We start from the raw sequence: 15,527 nt of genomic DNA on the forward strand, positions 1-15,527 counted from the left end.
TGGCTGCCAGAATCATCGTAACACAAGTCTCTTTCTTAAAAACTGTCAATGGCTCCCCTTACTGGGAGCCCTTACTTCCTTACTTGGAGAAGGAAATCCAGTGTCCTCAGCCAAGGAGCAAATACTCTTCCCCATCAGCAGCCCTCCCACCTTTTATCTAAGCTGCATCCCAGGCGGTGGGCTGAGTGGGGGGTTGGAGGGAAAGCAAGTGGCGCACCAGGTTTCGGGGCAGGTGTGAGCGGGGGGCGACAGCGGTGGGGGGTTGCCTGGGAGAGCAGCCTCGACGGCACAAAGTGGAGGAACAAAAGGACATACATCCTGAGACTAAAACCAGCACCAAATGCAGAGAAAACGGGAGGACGAAGACCACAACAGGATAGGGTAGGAAGAAGGGAGGGCCTTGGCAGAGAAGTGGCCCCCGGGAAGAAGTGACTGTAGACGAGCTGGACTTTGCTGTGGGGTCCTTGCGCAGAAGGCAGACATTCCTGCCCCCACGTGCAGCTGCTTCCCTTCACCCACGGCGTAGAGCCCCGTCACTTCATTTCTTCCCCAGGCCTCAGCCGATGGAAACACTGTGAAGACTAGCCAGCCCCACCCCTGAAGTGTTTGATGGTAAAGCTGCATTGCTTCTCTTAGGAAAAGTAGACCGAGTCACTGGTCCTACTCCCCTGAATAGGAAATAAACGTTAAGGAACTGGCCTGAGAATTAGATGGGGTCCTGTGTTAGCGCTACAAGATGGATGGGGTGCTCGGGATCCCGGCTTGTTTCTAATCCTATACGTCCTGCAACCGGAAAGATGCATTCTCACCTCTCTGGTTCCAGTGAGACCCACAAAGTGATCTTGCCCGATTTAAATTAACAAGAAGGAACATAAATGTTTGTCAAGAGGGTCTGTGGCCAGACATGTCTTTATTATAGTCTGTCCAGGACAGAATCAGAAGACGAGGAGGCGAAGGAGTGGGAGGAGGTGGGAGATGAGAGAACAGAGTCGTCGGGGTAGTGATGGAGAGAAGGGGGCACGGCAGAGGAGAAATCGTGGGCCCGGGTGCTTGATGGATTTTAAACGAGAGCCTTCGCATCCCCCTATTTCCTTGAGGCCCGAGTCACCCAGATAATGAGGTATTTGGCTCCTGTTTAAAGATTCTTCAGAGCTCAAAACGCACCGGAATCCCGACTCTCGTGACACGCAAGTCTGCAGGTGCGCTCCGTCTAGGAGGAATCCCGTGGCCCACTGGAGAAGCACCCTCAGGGTTGCAGCCACAGGATCCAAATCCAGAACACTTCAAAGACGGATGTAATCAAGCCAAGCACTGCACTTGCTCCCGTGATCAGATGCCCCCACTGCTATTCCCGAGCATGAGCTTGGAGAACCGGAGCCTCGGGTGGCACAGTTAACCAGAAGCTTCTGCACAGGACCTTAGCAAACGCGCTGGCATTCCTCAATTAAATAAATTAACAATAGAGCAAGTCAGTATTAATAACACAAATAATGAGGCAATTGCATTTGGTAAGGACAGAAATGAACATTTTTACAATGCTTTGAAATGAAAAATAATGAGCCCATCACGACCTGTGTATTAGTTGAAACTACTGAAGTGACATACATTATTTTTATCTATTTATGTCCATTTCATGCATCTGTAGGCTAAACACAAATTCCTGTCAATGACTGTGACATTGAGCTTAATTACATTTGTCGTTTTAATCTCAACTGTTGCTAAGGAAAATTAACAGCACTTACTGGCGACCCGTCAGAACAGCAGCCTGCCACTTCCAGGAAAAGCAGCTGATTTTCATCATCTGTGCCAAAGACCAGGGGTCCTGTTTGGTTCATCAAGAAATCAATATATTCCTTCAGAGTGTCCTCTACAGACAGAAAGCCATATGCTTCCTCAGCATTTAGTTGTTGCTAGCGTTTACTTATCTCCAAAACAATACTGACAATTGTGGTTAAATAAATGAACATTCCCACCGCTGCCTTCTCGTGTGGCGGGAACAGTAAGTGACCAGGAACAATGAGTTCTCATAAATGAGACCCCTCTTGGGACTAGAGCGTCATTCCTGACAAAGCTCATTATGACCCTTCTCTTCCCTCGTGCTGCCACCCCTCCCACGACCCGATGCCGCGGCTCCTGCCAAGTCACCGTCCGTGTGCAGCCAGCGCGGGCTGGATATCCAGGGCAAGGAATGAAGTCTGGGTTCTCTATTTGATGAATCTGACCTTTTGAGATTTACTTTTTTTTTTTAAAGGATTTTATTTATTCAAGCGAGAGAGCGTGCATATGTGGAAACCACCAGCAGTCGTACTGCTGTCTGCGTCGGAGGGATGAGGAAGCTGAATGGCAGCGGTAAGGCGAATCCCCGGTGTCAAGGTCACCCAAGCGGATGGCTCTGGCCGATGCTTTCATTTGCCTCCAGAATGGTGGGTCCCAAAGATACGTCTACGTTCTAATCCCCAGAACCTGGGAGTGTCCTATTAGACAAAGTCGTGATTAAGTTAGGGGTCTTGAGGCAGTGGGTTATTCGGTTCAGCCTTGAACAGGCGGCGCTGAGGACTCTCCCGTGCTGGGTCCCCGGGAGGGAGCACCGCCAGCCCTGGCCTCATGTGTCTGCTCTGGAGGTTTCATGGTAAGGTCGAGCACACGGGCCCCGTGCTGCCTGGCTACAAGGAGATCGCATGGAGCAGGAAGGGAAGCTTATTTCCTTAAGCAGTTCTCCCTCGACCTGTCACCAGGCCGTTTTTCGGGCGTATTGTCTCTCTGTTGCGTGTGTACGGGGTGAGGGCTGGGAGGTGAACCACGATGGGAATTCCTGGAGGTTGGTTCCCAACCCCACGAGGGTAGCAACGACTCCGCCTTGCCCCACACACGTGGGCCCTGGAGGGAGGGAAGAGTGCGTGCCTGCGCGAGGGGTCCAGGCTCCGGCTCCTGGGACTAATGAGGCCCTGCGCTCCCCCGAGTTGCAGGGGAGCCCGGTCAGCCCCTGTGACTGTAAGGCCCACATGAAGGAACACGGGCAGGAGGTGCTTTCCCCGAAACAAGCTTATGGCTTGAGGCTGTGGGGATGGGGGAGCCTTTTCGGCTCTGTTCAGAGCTCCAGACCCGACCCTCCTGTTGCTTCTGGACCAGCCGCCTGGCTGACGCAGCTTCTCCTTATGCGGACGCACAACTTACCATTTTTGCTCTCTTCACGAATTCTTACTGTGGCCACTCCAGGCGGACAGAGAGCTATGCTACACCCACTTGGCTACAGAATCCTGTCCTCCTAGCCCCCAACCATGTCTCCACGGTAGCACCTTCTCCAGCTTCATCGTCTAACTGTCCTAATACCCTCGGTGCTGGCCTCCTCCCCGGCTCTCGTTCTTCACACAGCTACCAGCTCTTTCTAGAGACCAGGGGGCTTCCACTCCTGCTCGTTTCTGATGTTCTCCATCGCTACTGGAGAAAAGCCTCAACCCTGCTGTCACATGACGTGCCAGCCCTCTGCACCCCGTGCCCCACAGATAAGGGCATTTCTAGATCTCTCCTGGTGCACGGATGCTCTCCAGTCATGTGACTACACTCTTGTGAGGGACATTTTTCTCCGCTCACCCGTAAATGCTTGCGGTAAAGCAGAGCTGCCATCTCCCAGAAAGGCATTCTAACATCACTCGCACCGGGCTCAGTGGTCTCCACGCCCCTCTGGCCGTTGGGAGGGGTGCCCATTCTAAAGGGTATGGGGACATTCCATGATGCCACCTGTGGTCGGATGCCGGCATCTGTCCTCTCCCTGTCGTCCTAACTAGCCGGGACATCGAGGTCTTATGCACACCTGAGGGCCCAGATCCCCCCACCCGCCCCAACCAGCAGGCGTGCGCTCCTCCCACTGCACACAAAGTCCCCACTCACTGAGGAAGGACGGGGTACCCGCCGTGACCACAGCCTTGCCACAAGCCTTGTGGAGTTTGCTTATATGCCCTTGCCCGTGAACTTCCTGCAGTCCTCCAATGTTCTCACGTGTTCAAGTCAGATTCTGGTCTATGGAAGCAAGCTGCTTCTGACATCTTTTTGTTAGTTTTGACTCTATTTCACAGATTTTATACAGTTATACCACATAAAAGCACAGAGCACTCAACTCTTTTATTTACAGGGTGTAAACTTTAATAACAAAGTTTTCTTATCTTGAAAGAGGATATTAACTAGAGCAGAAATACTGTCCATGACCGAGTCAGAGACAGCACAGACTATGTTCTATTTCGGGATTTTGCCCTCTGCGAGAACCTCCAGGCAGCGTGTCTAAACGCGACGTGACCCACTTCCGGGCGCTCCTCTGTGCTACACACTGTCGTGTCTTATCCCGCAGACGCGGGGGGAGCCGGGGAGAGCAGAGCTGGGGGTCCGCCCCCCGCCCCCTCTGCCCAGAAGCCGTGCTTGCCGGGGTCCTGCAACCGCCTCAGGATCGATTATCTTCGATGATGATAGTTCTGGGGAAGGGCTCGAGTTCGACAAATATGTACCGAAATTCATACTCGCCACTTTCTGGGTTCTGAAAAACACACACATTCCCAGGTGTGACTTGTCGCCAGGGCTCACGCCCCCCCGCGCCCAGCCGCGGCCGCGCACCTCCTTCACTTCCAGGTGCACGGTTCCCTGCTTCCCAGGCTCCGGGCCCTGGATGTAGAACTTCACGCGCATGTGCTTCAGCCCGTCCTTCACGTACTCAATGAAACTGTCGGGAACCAAACACCACAGCTGCAATTCCCGTCCTTCAGAAACGACCCCGGGCTTCCCAGATGCCCGCGACGCGCACTACCTGACGTGCTGCCTCCGCCCGCGGCGCGTCACCTCCCCGTAGCCCTTCACCGGCTCGCCCAAGACGCTGATGACCTGTGGGACAGACGCGGCGCGGGACGTAAGGCCTCCACCTTTCGGCCTTCCCAGGGAAGTATTTTCTGAGAAACCAAGTGATTTTTTAAGGAAACCGAGAACCTCGGACCCTCTCAAGACGACAAGTCCAACGATGGAGAAACCGCCCCGACAAGTATGTCTTTCCCGTAGACACTGAAGTCAGTGAGACTGTGGTGTGACCCCCGGCTTTGCCGCAGGTTCCTACTTCCCACAGAAACCAAGCACAACGAGGCGGGCAAGGGTTTAAACACATATGGGAACATTTTTCATGAAATGATTCTCATGGCTCTAATGCTCAAAGCTACAAGAACAAGACAATTCTGAGTCACTAAAGACGGTCAAAGAAAACAAGTGCAGGCCTCCCCAGCTCTCCAAACAAGTTTGCTTTACCGCTTCTCTTCAAAGAAGAACCTACACGAGTACGTGTTTTTGCTAACTGAACAAAACCCAAAGGCTTCTCGCTTTCCAGAACTGGTGGCTGGGCCTCACTTCACGGCCCCGGCTCAGGAGCACTTCCACGGGAGCACATCACCTTCAGATGCCGGGGGAGCCTCCAATGACCCGACAACAAGCCAGATCTGAAGCATAAAACCATCCTATTCCTAACGGGAAAATGGACAATGGTGTGGAAATGTAGCTCTTCTTGAATTTAAAGGGCACATACTTTGGAGTCTTTCCAAAAACGTAACTGGAGCCTTCCTTAGTCCCTGCTCAGTTCCCCCTTACTCAGAGGTGTGTTTCCCTGACTCCTCCTCCATGGTTCCCCGACAGCCCAGAGTCTGATGATAAGAATCAACAGACTGAGAGAGCAAGAAGCCGGAGCCCGACAGCCTGGGGTCTCCTCCCAGACAGGACTAGAAAATGGGGGGAGCGAGCGGGGGCAGGGCCCCAGGGACACCAGTCAGGCACCTGCGCATCATTCGTCTCCTGTCCCAGGGTGACGTGAGTTGTTTCTCACACACCTCGGTCTCTGAGAAGGTGCCAGAGTTTTTGGTGCTATCTGAGGTTTTCCTCTGAGGTATACAGACCAATATTTCAATGAGTCACATTTGTCTCTGCTGAAGCTTTCCAGCCAGAGAGCAGGAACTCTGGCGTACAACGGCTGTGCTGGCTGTCTGTGAGGGAAAGCAGCACGGAAAGTCCTCCTTCCGGCAAAACCCCTAAGAGCATGTGGGCGACTTTTCCGGACGCCAGCCTGCCCCTGGGTAGTGCTCTGGGCCCGCTACGCTGAGGAGCATAAGTTTTGGAGTCACACAGACGTGCGCTTGGGTCCTGGCTGTCCCGCTTACAGCGCAGCAATCTTGGTCGAGTTAGCTCATCTCTGGAGTGTGAGCCTCCCCTTCTGCCGATGGGACAGTCGTAGTATGTGACACCAACGGCTTCCGTGAGAGCCAAGAACGACGAGGCACTGAGTGTGGTGCCTGGTGCATAATGTGCCTTCGGTGAGTGTCAGTAATTACTGCTATGATCACATGGTCATGAATCAGGTTTTTTACAGGCCTAGGAACTTACCACAGGAATTTAATACTCTGGCAAGGTCTAAGGGTTTAGTATCTCTGACAAGTGACCATCTGTAATATTAGGATGAAAACACTGCTACACAGACTTCTGGGTGGTGCTAAAGCATTTCCAGTACAGACAGCTAATACCCTAATCACAATCCAACTGTGTGACTCGTATGACTTTATTACCATATAAACACCACTAGTCTCAGAACCAGTATGTGTGTTCTGCTCCCCGCCCCCACCTCGGCCCCGGGATTTTTCCTGATCTTCAGTGTGTGCGGGACTCCACCAGGAAAACTAACCTCAGGGTGTGATCTGCACTTTTCTAAGGCTTTCCCGTAGACCTTATTAGGACTCCATGGAGAAAAAAGTTCTTTGAAAACTGCGTAAAACAAGCCACCTGCAAATCACAGAAAAAGAAGATCAAGCAAAGCAGGAACGAGACAAATGTGAAGTCACAAAGGGTTTAGGGTAGTTATTGTACTTGCTGTGATCAACCTGTGATACTGATTCCAAAGAGCACCACCATCAAGTAGGTGAAGTCTCTTCCGGCTTCTTTCACTGTGGAGAGAGAGCACGGCGGAGTCAGACGTGGGCCCGAAGGGGGCAGCGCGCGGCTTCAGCGTTCTTAGCATGAATCGGGGCATGTGGATCGGGGATCCATGGCGGGTCTGCATGTGCTCTAGGGCGGCTGCTCCCAAGACTCCCTGTGAATCATGAACCACCCGAAGAAAGTTTTCAAAAGAACCTCAGCAGAGTTCTGGGCTGTGGAATCATACTTTATTTGGTATTATTATTTTAATACTCTTTACTTTCTAAGATGAAGAAACACCTGAACAAGTGATCCAGGCCCCCAGCAGGAAAACACGCTACAGTCTGGGCAGCGCTGGACACGTTCTGCTGCTCCCAGATCAAGTGTTTGCTTTGTCAGCTGTGGCCCAAGGGCTGGAAACAGGCCTCGACTCTGCAGTCAAATGCTCTATCACTGAGCTATACCCCCCCAGGCCTCGACTCTGAAAGTCACTTCCCATGCCACCTCGCCCTACTGGGCGCACACACAGCACTAACAAACTCAGAGCGCTGGGAAGGAACGAACTTAGAACACCAGGAGCCTGCAGAGACACGGCGTCTCTACTGAGAAGGAGCAGCAGCAATGGTGTGTAGGAACGGAGCACAGGAAACAGTGTATGTGTACGGTCTCACTGAGGGTTCGTGAGCTCTCCTACTTGTTAGCACCTTGTTTTAAGGGACCCGGACCTTCTGGATTTGGGCTGTCCCATACAGTAACCATACACTATGCATGGCTATTTAAGTTTAATTTTACAATTAAGTTAACTTAAAATTAAATAAACACTCAGCTTCTCAATCACACCAGCAACACTTCAAGTGCCGAACAGCCGCATGTGGCTAATGGCTACCATAGAGACCACATACAGGTAGAACGTTTCCATCCCCGTGCTAAGTTTTATTTGGACAATGCTGCTGCGGACATTCTGCAAAACAGCACATCTGTCCTTTCTATTCATGCCATATTAGTCAGAGCCCATAGTAACAAGGAGCATGTGTGTCAGGAAGCTTGATGGACACATGCACTCTAAGTGTGTGTGTGGGGGGAGGGGGGGCGTGAGCCCAGAACACAGATCCAGGGCTCACTGACCACATAAATACAACTCTTAGGGGTACGCTGCATGGGGCATGCTAAGACACCCCACCCCAAATGAAAGAAAGTACTGCATCCCATACCACGATGTGTGGTAGGTGCCCCTGGACTCTGTGGGCAACATATCCCACATTTGGGAACACTGCTCCCCCTCGTTCACGGAGTCATCAGGGAGGCTGTTGTCTTTGAGTGGCGGTACCGAGGAGGACAGGACCCTGCGCCAGGACCCATCTGTGGTGGAAGCAGTAGCCCAGCTGGAACCAGATGACTTGACACATGCTGTGTGACAGTTTGTGCCTCTGCCTCTGCATATAGGCTGCTCATTCGTGCTGCACTTTCAATCCTCCTCCCAACCCTGTTCAGGCTATCACGCACGAAAGATTATGTACATGTTCTCCATGTTCAGCAGATTACAAAACCATTGATAGGTTACAGTTTTGTTTTGTTTTGGTTAATGTTGTCAAAAACTGTATGTATCGAAACGACATAGAGCAAAATATTCGCAAAAGTCATCTTTGCACGGTATAATCACGGATGTCTCAACCGTTTGCTTCCTTTTTACTTATTTTTTTTTTTTTTACAGATTATTTGTGAAATAAAATAATAAACATTAAATTCATTAGCTCATTTGTGAAAACTCTGACTTTTCCTGACAGAATTACATTTTGTCTTTCCTATTATCTATGTTCTTTCTATTGCTGCCCATGTCACCCAGGGTAAAGGCTGTTTTGAACACATTTAATTCTGTAGCATGACGAGTCTATCCCAACATCTGGGCTCAGAAGTCATTCAAGGGCAGTGCTGAGTTGACCTGCCTGAGCTGATCCCTATGGATTATGCCTCATAATCCATATTCATTCCACCCAATTACTCCATATCTATCGTACGCTCCCTGGTCCTCTGTAGCACAGTTACTGTGTTTTCACTGTTTCGCACTCTGTATCTACCTTTTTCTTCACTAGTGCTCATCCATTTGTGTACAGGAATTCCCTGGCACACCCATCAGCATCCGTTCAAGTGTCAAGCATAGAGAAAATGGAAACTCAAGAAATACTCGTGAGTGGTTCGTTGTTCTAAAGAGTACTGACGTGACTATTAGGAAATTAAGATTGGGAAAATGTGGTTTTAACTTTCATTTGTATGAAACTGGGGAAGTGTGCCTCATATATAGAGTTTTAATGTCCCTCGATGAAGTGAACAGGAAACTCAACGGAGATGAGATGGCATCTGTGAAATCTACTAACTTATTATAAACTTCTAAATAATGGTTAAGTTTGACACAGCTCCACACTAAAACTAACCAAAGTTGAGAAAATGTTTCTAGACGTAATTCAACAAAGTTATGTAAACACCAACTTTGAAATCTAAGTCTGTGAAGAAAGCCGCAGGTCTACATTCTCAAATTCTGAACCGTGTCGCACGGTCCTACCTTCCCATTTGTGTGACTTGTTTTTCTATTTTTAGCACCGAACCTGTGTCAAAGGACACTGGCAGCTCCCGCCACGCTGGCCGACAGACTGATCACTCCCGTTACCTTTCTGTGACGTGGAGACGACGGTTTCCCCTCTCTCACTGTGCACAGACACCTGTTTGCTGCCGTCGTCCCCTACCCTCTGGGCACTCTGCCCCTGCGTCCAGAGGGTCTTCTGGGCGACTCCAAGGAGACACTTCGGTTGCCCCGTTCTCTTTCGCTCTTGCAGACCCCAGCTCAAGCTGGGCGCAGTCTTCAAGCAAGCTCTGTTAAGCACTAAGGGTGGCGGGAACAGCCGCTTCCCCGACGACCTGCGCATCCTCTCCGCACACTGTGCAGCTCGTAACCAAGTACAAATCATGATCACAGGAAAGGGCTCCGCTTTGGGAAGATGCCAAGTACGTCCAGCAAAGCTTCACTACCCAATACACACAGAGCCACACATTCACGCCGGCGGTTCTGCACGGCGTGTTCGGCAAAAACGTTAGTTCACGAAAGAGGCTCGTCCACCTCCTCTTCCCTTCCGCGCTCTTTTTACTCGAATTAAAGTGTTTTAATTACCTTCCGTACGGACATTCACACACTACCCGCCATGCCTCTGCAAAGTAACCTGGGAAGCCGCGAGGAGTCCTGGGAATAGTAGTTCCAGGCCTTCACTCTTCACAGAGCTACCGCCGGGGGAGAGGCATCAGGACTACAACTCCCACAGTGCAAGGCGGCCAGAACGCGCTTGGCCCCTCCGCCACCTTCCAGGTTCCCTATGCTTGCGCCGCACGTATTTGGCGCCGGCGGGTGGGCGGTGTGATCCCGCAATTGACGAAAATCAGATTAGCGATTACAGGCTGGGTGTTCTTGTGACCCTCTGAGACGGCTTTAAACTGATTGCGGCTTTGCTGTTCCTCATGGGCAAATGATGTAGCGGAACACAAACTTCCCCAGAGCCAGCACGTGGGGAGGGGCGAGGCCGTCGCAGTGCCCAACGCCAGTGGCCAAAACTCAGAGGCCCGCTTGCCGGGCGGCGTCCTCAGCATCAGGCCGTGGGACGTGTGAAGAAGCACGGCTCTCGAAGTTTCTAGAACAGCTTCTGGGGCCGAAGGAGAGGTGGCGTTCCCCTTCGCCCCGCCCCTACGTACGCGGGGCGGTGTCGAGTGGGCGTGGCGCCGGGCAGCGCGCTCCTCTCTCCGACCGCCGCTCCGCCTCCGGCGCGCCGCTGGGTCTCCATGGCGACGGGACGCGGCCGGCTCCTGCAGCTGTACTGGCGCGGCCTCCAGGCGCTGCGTTTGCCGCCTGGAGGCGTCGGCGCGGCCACGGGGCCCGACGGGGAGGCTGCCGGGCCCGCCGGGTTCAGGTGACTGTCCCGGGGCCGCGGGTCGGGTCACTACCCCGCCGCCCTTCCCCCTACTTTCCTCCGGGGGCCCCGCGCGGCGTGTCGCTCGCGGCTCCTCGTGGTGAGGGAGAGGGCTGAAGCCGCGGGCGGAAGTTCCCTCAGCCTGGAGACGTGCGGTTTCCGCCAGTCCCGATCCCAGCAGCCGACTTCGCCGGACAGCCTCCCTCCTCCCCTCCGGTCAGTTCTCGGCCCTGTGGGGACCTGGGAGCCTCGGCGCAGCGCCTCGCGCCCCGCCGCGCGGATGCGCCGCGCCTGCGGGCCGGTGCGGTCCCCGGAGGGGCGGGGAGGGGCCCGGGCAGAGCGCGTCCTCCAAGCCGCTCGCTCCTTCTGGGGCCGGAAGTCACTTTTCTCCCTCTCCCGAGTGTGTAAGTTAGGGAAGCGGACTCCCCCCAGGAGAAGGTACCAGTTTTCGCTCCCGCGCGTGCCCGCTGGTTGGAGGCGCAGCCCGCAGCCCGGAATGTCGGGGAGGCGTCGGCGAGCGCGCGTTCCCGGGGCAGCCCCTGCGCTTCCACCTCCGGGAGGCCTGCTCGGCGCTTCCCTTCCTCCGCTCCTCTTCGGAGAGAGAGGGGCGGCCCGAGGGGGAGGGAGAGAGGGAGAGAGGGAGGGAGTCTCAGCAGCCGCCCCGCCCAGGGCGGAGTCCCCCCGCCGAGCTCCAGCTCGGGCCGAAACCCCGTCGGCAGACGCCGCAGGCAGGCCCCTCGACAGCCCCTCGTTGGTGTTCAGCCCCCTGTCCCCCTCTGCCCGTCCTTGGGGCCGAGCGCCGGGCTGGTGCTCTTGCCCCGACGTCCAGAGCCCGTCTCCTTTCTCGTGGGCACCCTGGTTCTGAGGGGGTCTTCTTCTGCAGGGAGAGGAGGTCACGTTGCGGAGAAGGTCACGATGCGGAGGGGCGGGGAGCAGGAGGCAGCAGGTGCGCTCCAAGAGGATGTTCAGCTTTACTCCACGGGTAATGGTTCGTTTCTCAGTGCGAGGGCTCCGGCGGAGGTGCCCTGCGCTCTCGCGCTGCCGCCTTCCGTTCTTGCCGTTTGGTGGGGCGCGGTTCCTCGCTTTATACCCCGCGTCCCAGTGTTTGCCAGGCGGAGGGACAACACAAAGAACAGTTCGCACTCTCGACATTCCTTTGCGTGCAAGTCCTGATGATTTGCAAGATACAAAAAACACATGCGTATTCTGCCTTGTAATAAACCAAGTCTCCATGTTTACCTATAAACATGGTTCTGTTCTTTAACAGTTCAGTAACTTAAGTTACTTCTTGTTTTCCCGAATCTTCAGGCTATGGCCCCACGGTCGTCCTAGAACCCATTACCCACTCACCCTGGTTTCGGGAGCGGCGCTCTGCCCCTTGGTATTATGGTGATGGTTGGTTCTGGAGAATAGTGCTAGGCATACCACAAGCCTCGGGACAGCTAAAACGGGGACAGGGCCTCCAGAACTTCTGTAGGAGAGAAACAGTGGCATTTAACTTGGAACCTTGACCTTTAAATCAATTGGCGACGATTACTAAAATTAGTCCTTATAGAGAAAGCTCTATCAGTGGGGAGCAGGAGGATTTTTATGTGATGAATCTTCTGTTACTTTGTAAGTTGAGTGAACTACCTGGTAATGACTTAGAGTGCCTGGCATGGGAGCTCGCATGTCAGCCTGTAATTTGGTGAGGTCTCCATTCTTTTCTTTTCTTTTTTTTTTTTTAAAGATTGTGTTTATTTATTTGACAGAGGTATCACAAGTAGGCAGAGACACAGGCAGAGAGAGAGGAGGAAGCAGGCTCCCTGCTGAGCAGAGCCTGATGCAGGGCTCGATCCCAGGACCTGGGATCATGACCTGAGCTGAAGGCAGAAGCTTAACCCACTGAGCCACCCAGGTGCACCTCAAGTAGGAGATTTCAAAGGACTTTTGAGCTTTCTGCAGCTGTGTGCCCAGATTTCAGGGCCACTGGTAATCCAGAATGGCGTGAATGCCTTTGGAATCACTGCTCCTGCCTAAAGGATTGTGCTATCACACTGTGAGTCCAAACTTTCTTCTGTATGGGATTCTTAGTTTTGAAATTAAAACTGCTAATGTCCCACAGTTTATTGCATAATCAACATATTAAGAAATATTAGAAAATATGTGGAATTCTGTCACTTCAATTCTCCAGCCCCCATTTAAAAACAACCACCACCCCAAAACCTTGTAACCTTGTAATCCTGTGAATCAGGCGTATCACTGGTTAATACCTTGTCTTTCCTTCCAGACCTTTGTCCTTTGTGCGTGTTTAGTTTTTCTCTTAAGAGCCAAATTCAAAAATATGATTATGTAGTCTATCCTGATATAACCTGCTTTTTTCAACTGATCTGTTATTAATGTAGCAGGTTATTTATTAACTGTCTCTGTACACCAGGCATGTTGTGGGTGAGGAATGAGGAGTGAACAAAACTTACGCAAAAGACCTGCGGATGTGGAGCTTGCAGTTCCAGTGATGTGAACCAAGTAGATAAGATGTGTAGTGACGGATGGTGATATGTGCTAAGCAAAACACGAAGGAGGGGGCTTAAAGTATGTGCGCGTGTATGTGGCGTGTGCTCTGTGTGTGTGTGTGTGTGTGTGTGTAGTATGGGTTGGAGTTTGAGAGGGAACAGCCAAAGGAGTTGTCAGTGGCATGGTGGCATTTGCACGCATACCTGAAGGAAGTGAGGGACCCGCCGTGCCGACATCTGGAAGACGTTGTGAGCTCGTGTCCAGTGCAGACACTTCCACTGTGCTGAAATGTCCATTTCCTGGCTGAGTACTGCGCATGGTGTGGAGCCAGGCCGCTTCATCAGTCCGCGTCCTGCTCTGGAAGTTCGTCAGTGTAGACAGATCTGAGATGGACTTTCTCGAGTCACATATTTGGGCTTATTTTCTCGCTTTGGGATATATCTTGTACAAGTGAAATTCCTGGCTTAAAAGAATACACGTGCCTTTTAAGGCTCTTGACAAACGCTACCAGATTGGGCTTCCGTATTGTTGATACCAGTTTGCGCTCCCAGCAGTGAAGGGGTGTTCTTTATTTGGTTCTTGCCAGTTTGCTAGACTGAAATGGATCGATACAGCATGTTAATTTACTTTTCTTCGACTCCCTTGGAAAAGACTTAGGGTGTAATAGATTTTATTTATTTATTTATTTATTTATTTATTTAAATTTTATTTATTTATTTGACAGAGCAAAATCACAAGTAGGCAGACAGGCAAGCAGAGAGAGAGAGAGAGAGAGGGAAGCAGGCTTCCTGCTGAGCAGAGAACCTGATACGGGACTCGATCCCAGGACCCTGAGATCATGACCCGAGCTGAAGGCAGAGGCTTAACCCACTGAGCCACCCAGGCGCCCCTAGATTTTATTTTTTTGACACTTTTTGATTGCATAAATATGTATGGGAAAAAGCTGTTATCAATTTACTAATGCTTTTTTTTTTTAAGATTTTATTTGTTAGAGAGAGAGAGCACAAGCAGAGGGAGTAGCAGGCAGAGGGAGAAGCAGACTCCCTGCTGAGCAGGGAGGTTGAGGCAGGGCTCATTCCAGGACCCTGAGATCATGACTTAAGCCGAAGGTAGATGCTTAACCAACTGAGCCGCCCAGACATCCCAATTTACTAATGCTTTTAAACAAATTTATATTTGAGGACTTCAGCAGTATTCAATTAAGTTAAGGAAGATTTCCCCAGTCTCTGTGTACAGCTTATAGATACAGACCTCCAGGCTTCTTGGCATGACCGTTCATACTGCCAGGGCTCTAAGGATCACTGGCTGGGAAGTCCTGACAGGTAGTATTATTTGATGAAGAAGTAATAGAAATGCCTTTTACTTAAAGCTTATCTGTTAGAGTCCTTTGTCAAGTAAAGGTATTTATTTGATCTTGGAATATGTAATACAGATTGGCACAGAATTTACAAGAAGTTGACCACTTAAAATAAGGAGTGCTTTTAAATCACTTAAAATGCATATGTTTAAAGATTGTGTACTGTGTTGAATGGTGTCCCTCAAATTCATGCTCACCCAGAACCCTAGGATGTGATTTTATTTGGAAATGGGGTCTTTGCAGATGTAATTAGTTAAGATGAGGTCACACTGCGTTAGGATGTGACTGGCGTCCTGATAAGAAGAGCCGGAGACACACAGGGAAGATGGTTGGGTGAAGACGGAGGTTAGAGCTGGTCATCCTAGTGGCCATGAGCTGAGGAACACCAAGGATTGTTGCCAACCACCAGAAGCTGGAAGAGGCAAGGGAGGATTCTTCTCTGGAGACACTGTGGAAGGAGCATGGCCCTCCCAACACCTTGACTTTGGACTTTTGGCCTCTAGGACTGAGACAATAAATTTCCGTCGTTTTAAGCCAGCTAGTTTGAGTCAGTTTGTTAAGGCCGCCCTAGGACACTAACACAATTAGGAAATTGTATTTTACTTCTTATTATTGTGTTAGAGCCAGGTCCGTGGAGTTGAAGCTTTTCTTTTGTGGAAAGCTTTGCTTAAGTAGTACTTTCCACAGGGATACAAAGATGGAGTGCATAGGCGGAGATCTCTGAATAAGAGGGAGGGCATGGCAGAGCTTTCCAAAGGAGGGCCTCTTCCGCCTGCTCTCCTTCCCTTCCTGTTCTGCTGGGCACA

General features: G+C 51.6%; 2 protein-coding genes across 2 annotated transcripts in view; one reads left to right on the plus strand and one right to left on the minus strand.

The window, feature by feature from the left end:
* Positions 1-4,111: 4,111 nt before the first annotated feature.
* TIMM21 (translocase of inner mitochondrial membrane 21) lies at positions 4,112-10,609 on the minus strand. The gene is made up of 6 exons (XM_032309170.1): positions 9,587-10,609; positions 6,891-6,953; positions 6,695-6,792; positions 4,793-4,866; positions 4,603-4,708; positions 4,112-4,525 (listed from the first exon to the last, which is right to left on the minus strand). The coding sequence occupies exons 1-6, from the start codon at positions 9,882-9,884 to the stop codon at positions 4,433-4,435; spliced, it is 732 nt and encodes a 243-aa protein (XP_032165061.1). The 5' UTR covers positions 9,885-10,609; the 3' UTR covers positions 4,112-4,432.
* Positions 10,610-10,624: 15 nt separating this feature from the next.
* The window catches only part of FBXO15 (F-box protein 15), a 44,424-nt gene continuing 39,521 nt past the window's right edge, over positions 10,625-15,527 (plus strand). The window contains 2 exon segments of the mRNA XM_032309171.1: positions 10,625-11,309; positions 11,755-11,853. Coding sequence (XP_032165062.1) covers positions 10,744-11,309; positions 11,755-11,853 — 665 coding nt within the window. The 5' untranslated portion in view covers positions 10,625-10,743.

The sequence above is a fragment of the Mustela erminea genome, chromosome 13 (assembly GCF_009829155.1).
Source record: "Mustela erminea isolate mMusErm1 chromosome 13, mMusErm1.Pri, whole genome shotgun sequence".
NCBI classification, from domain to species: domain Eukaryota; kingdom Metazoa; phylum Chordata; class Mammalia; order Carnivora; family Mustelidae; genus Mustela; species Mustela erminea.

Bases quoted from the DNA above. Each gene is read 5' to 3' on its own strand.
- TIMM21 (XM_032309170.1), bottom strand. From the start codon at position 9,884: ATGATTTGTACTTGGTTACGAGCTGCACAGTGTGCGGAGAGGATGCGC. The intron at 6,793-6,890 runs GTTGATCACAGC...TGTGATTTGCAG, and splicing joins CTTTGGAATCAGTATCACAG to GTGGCTTGTTTTACGCAGTT. The intron at 4,867-6,694 runs GTTAGTTTTCCT...TCTGTCCCACAG, and splicing joins AGTGCAGATCACACCCTGAG to GTCATCAGCGTCTTGGGCGA.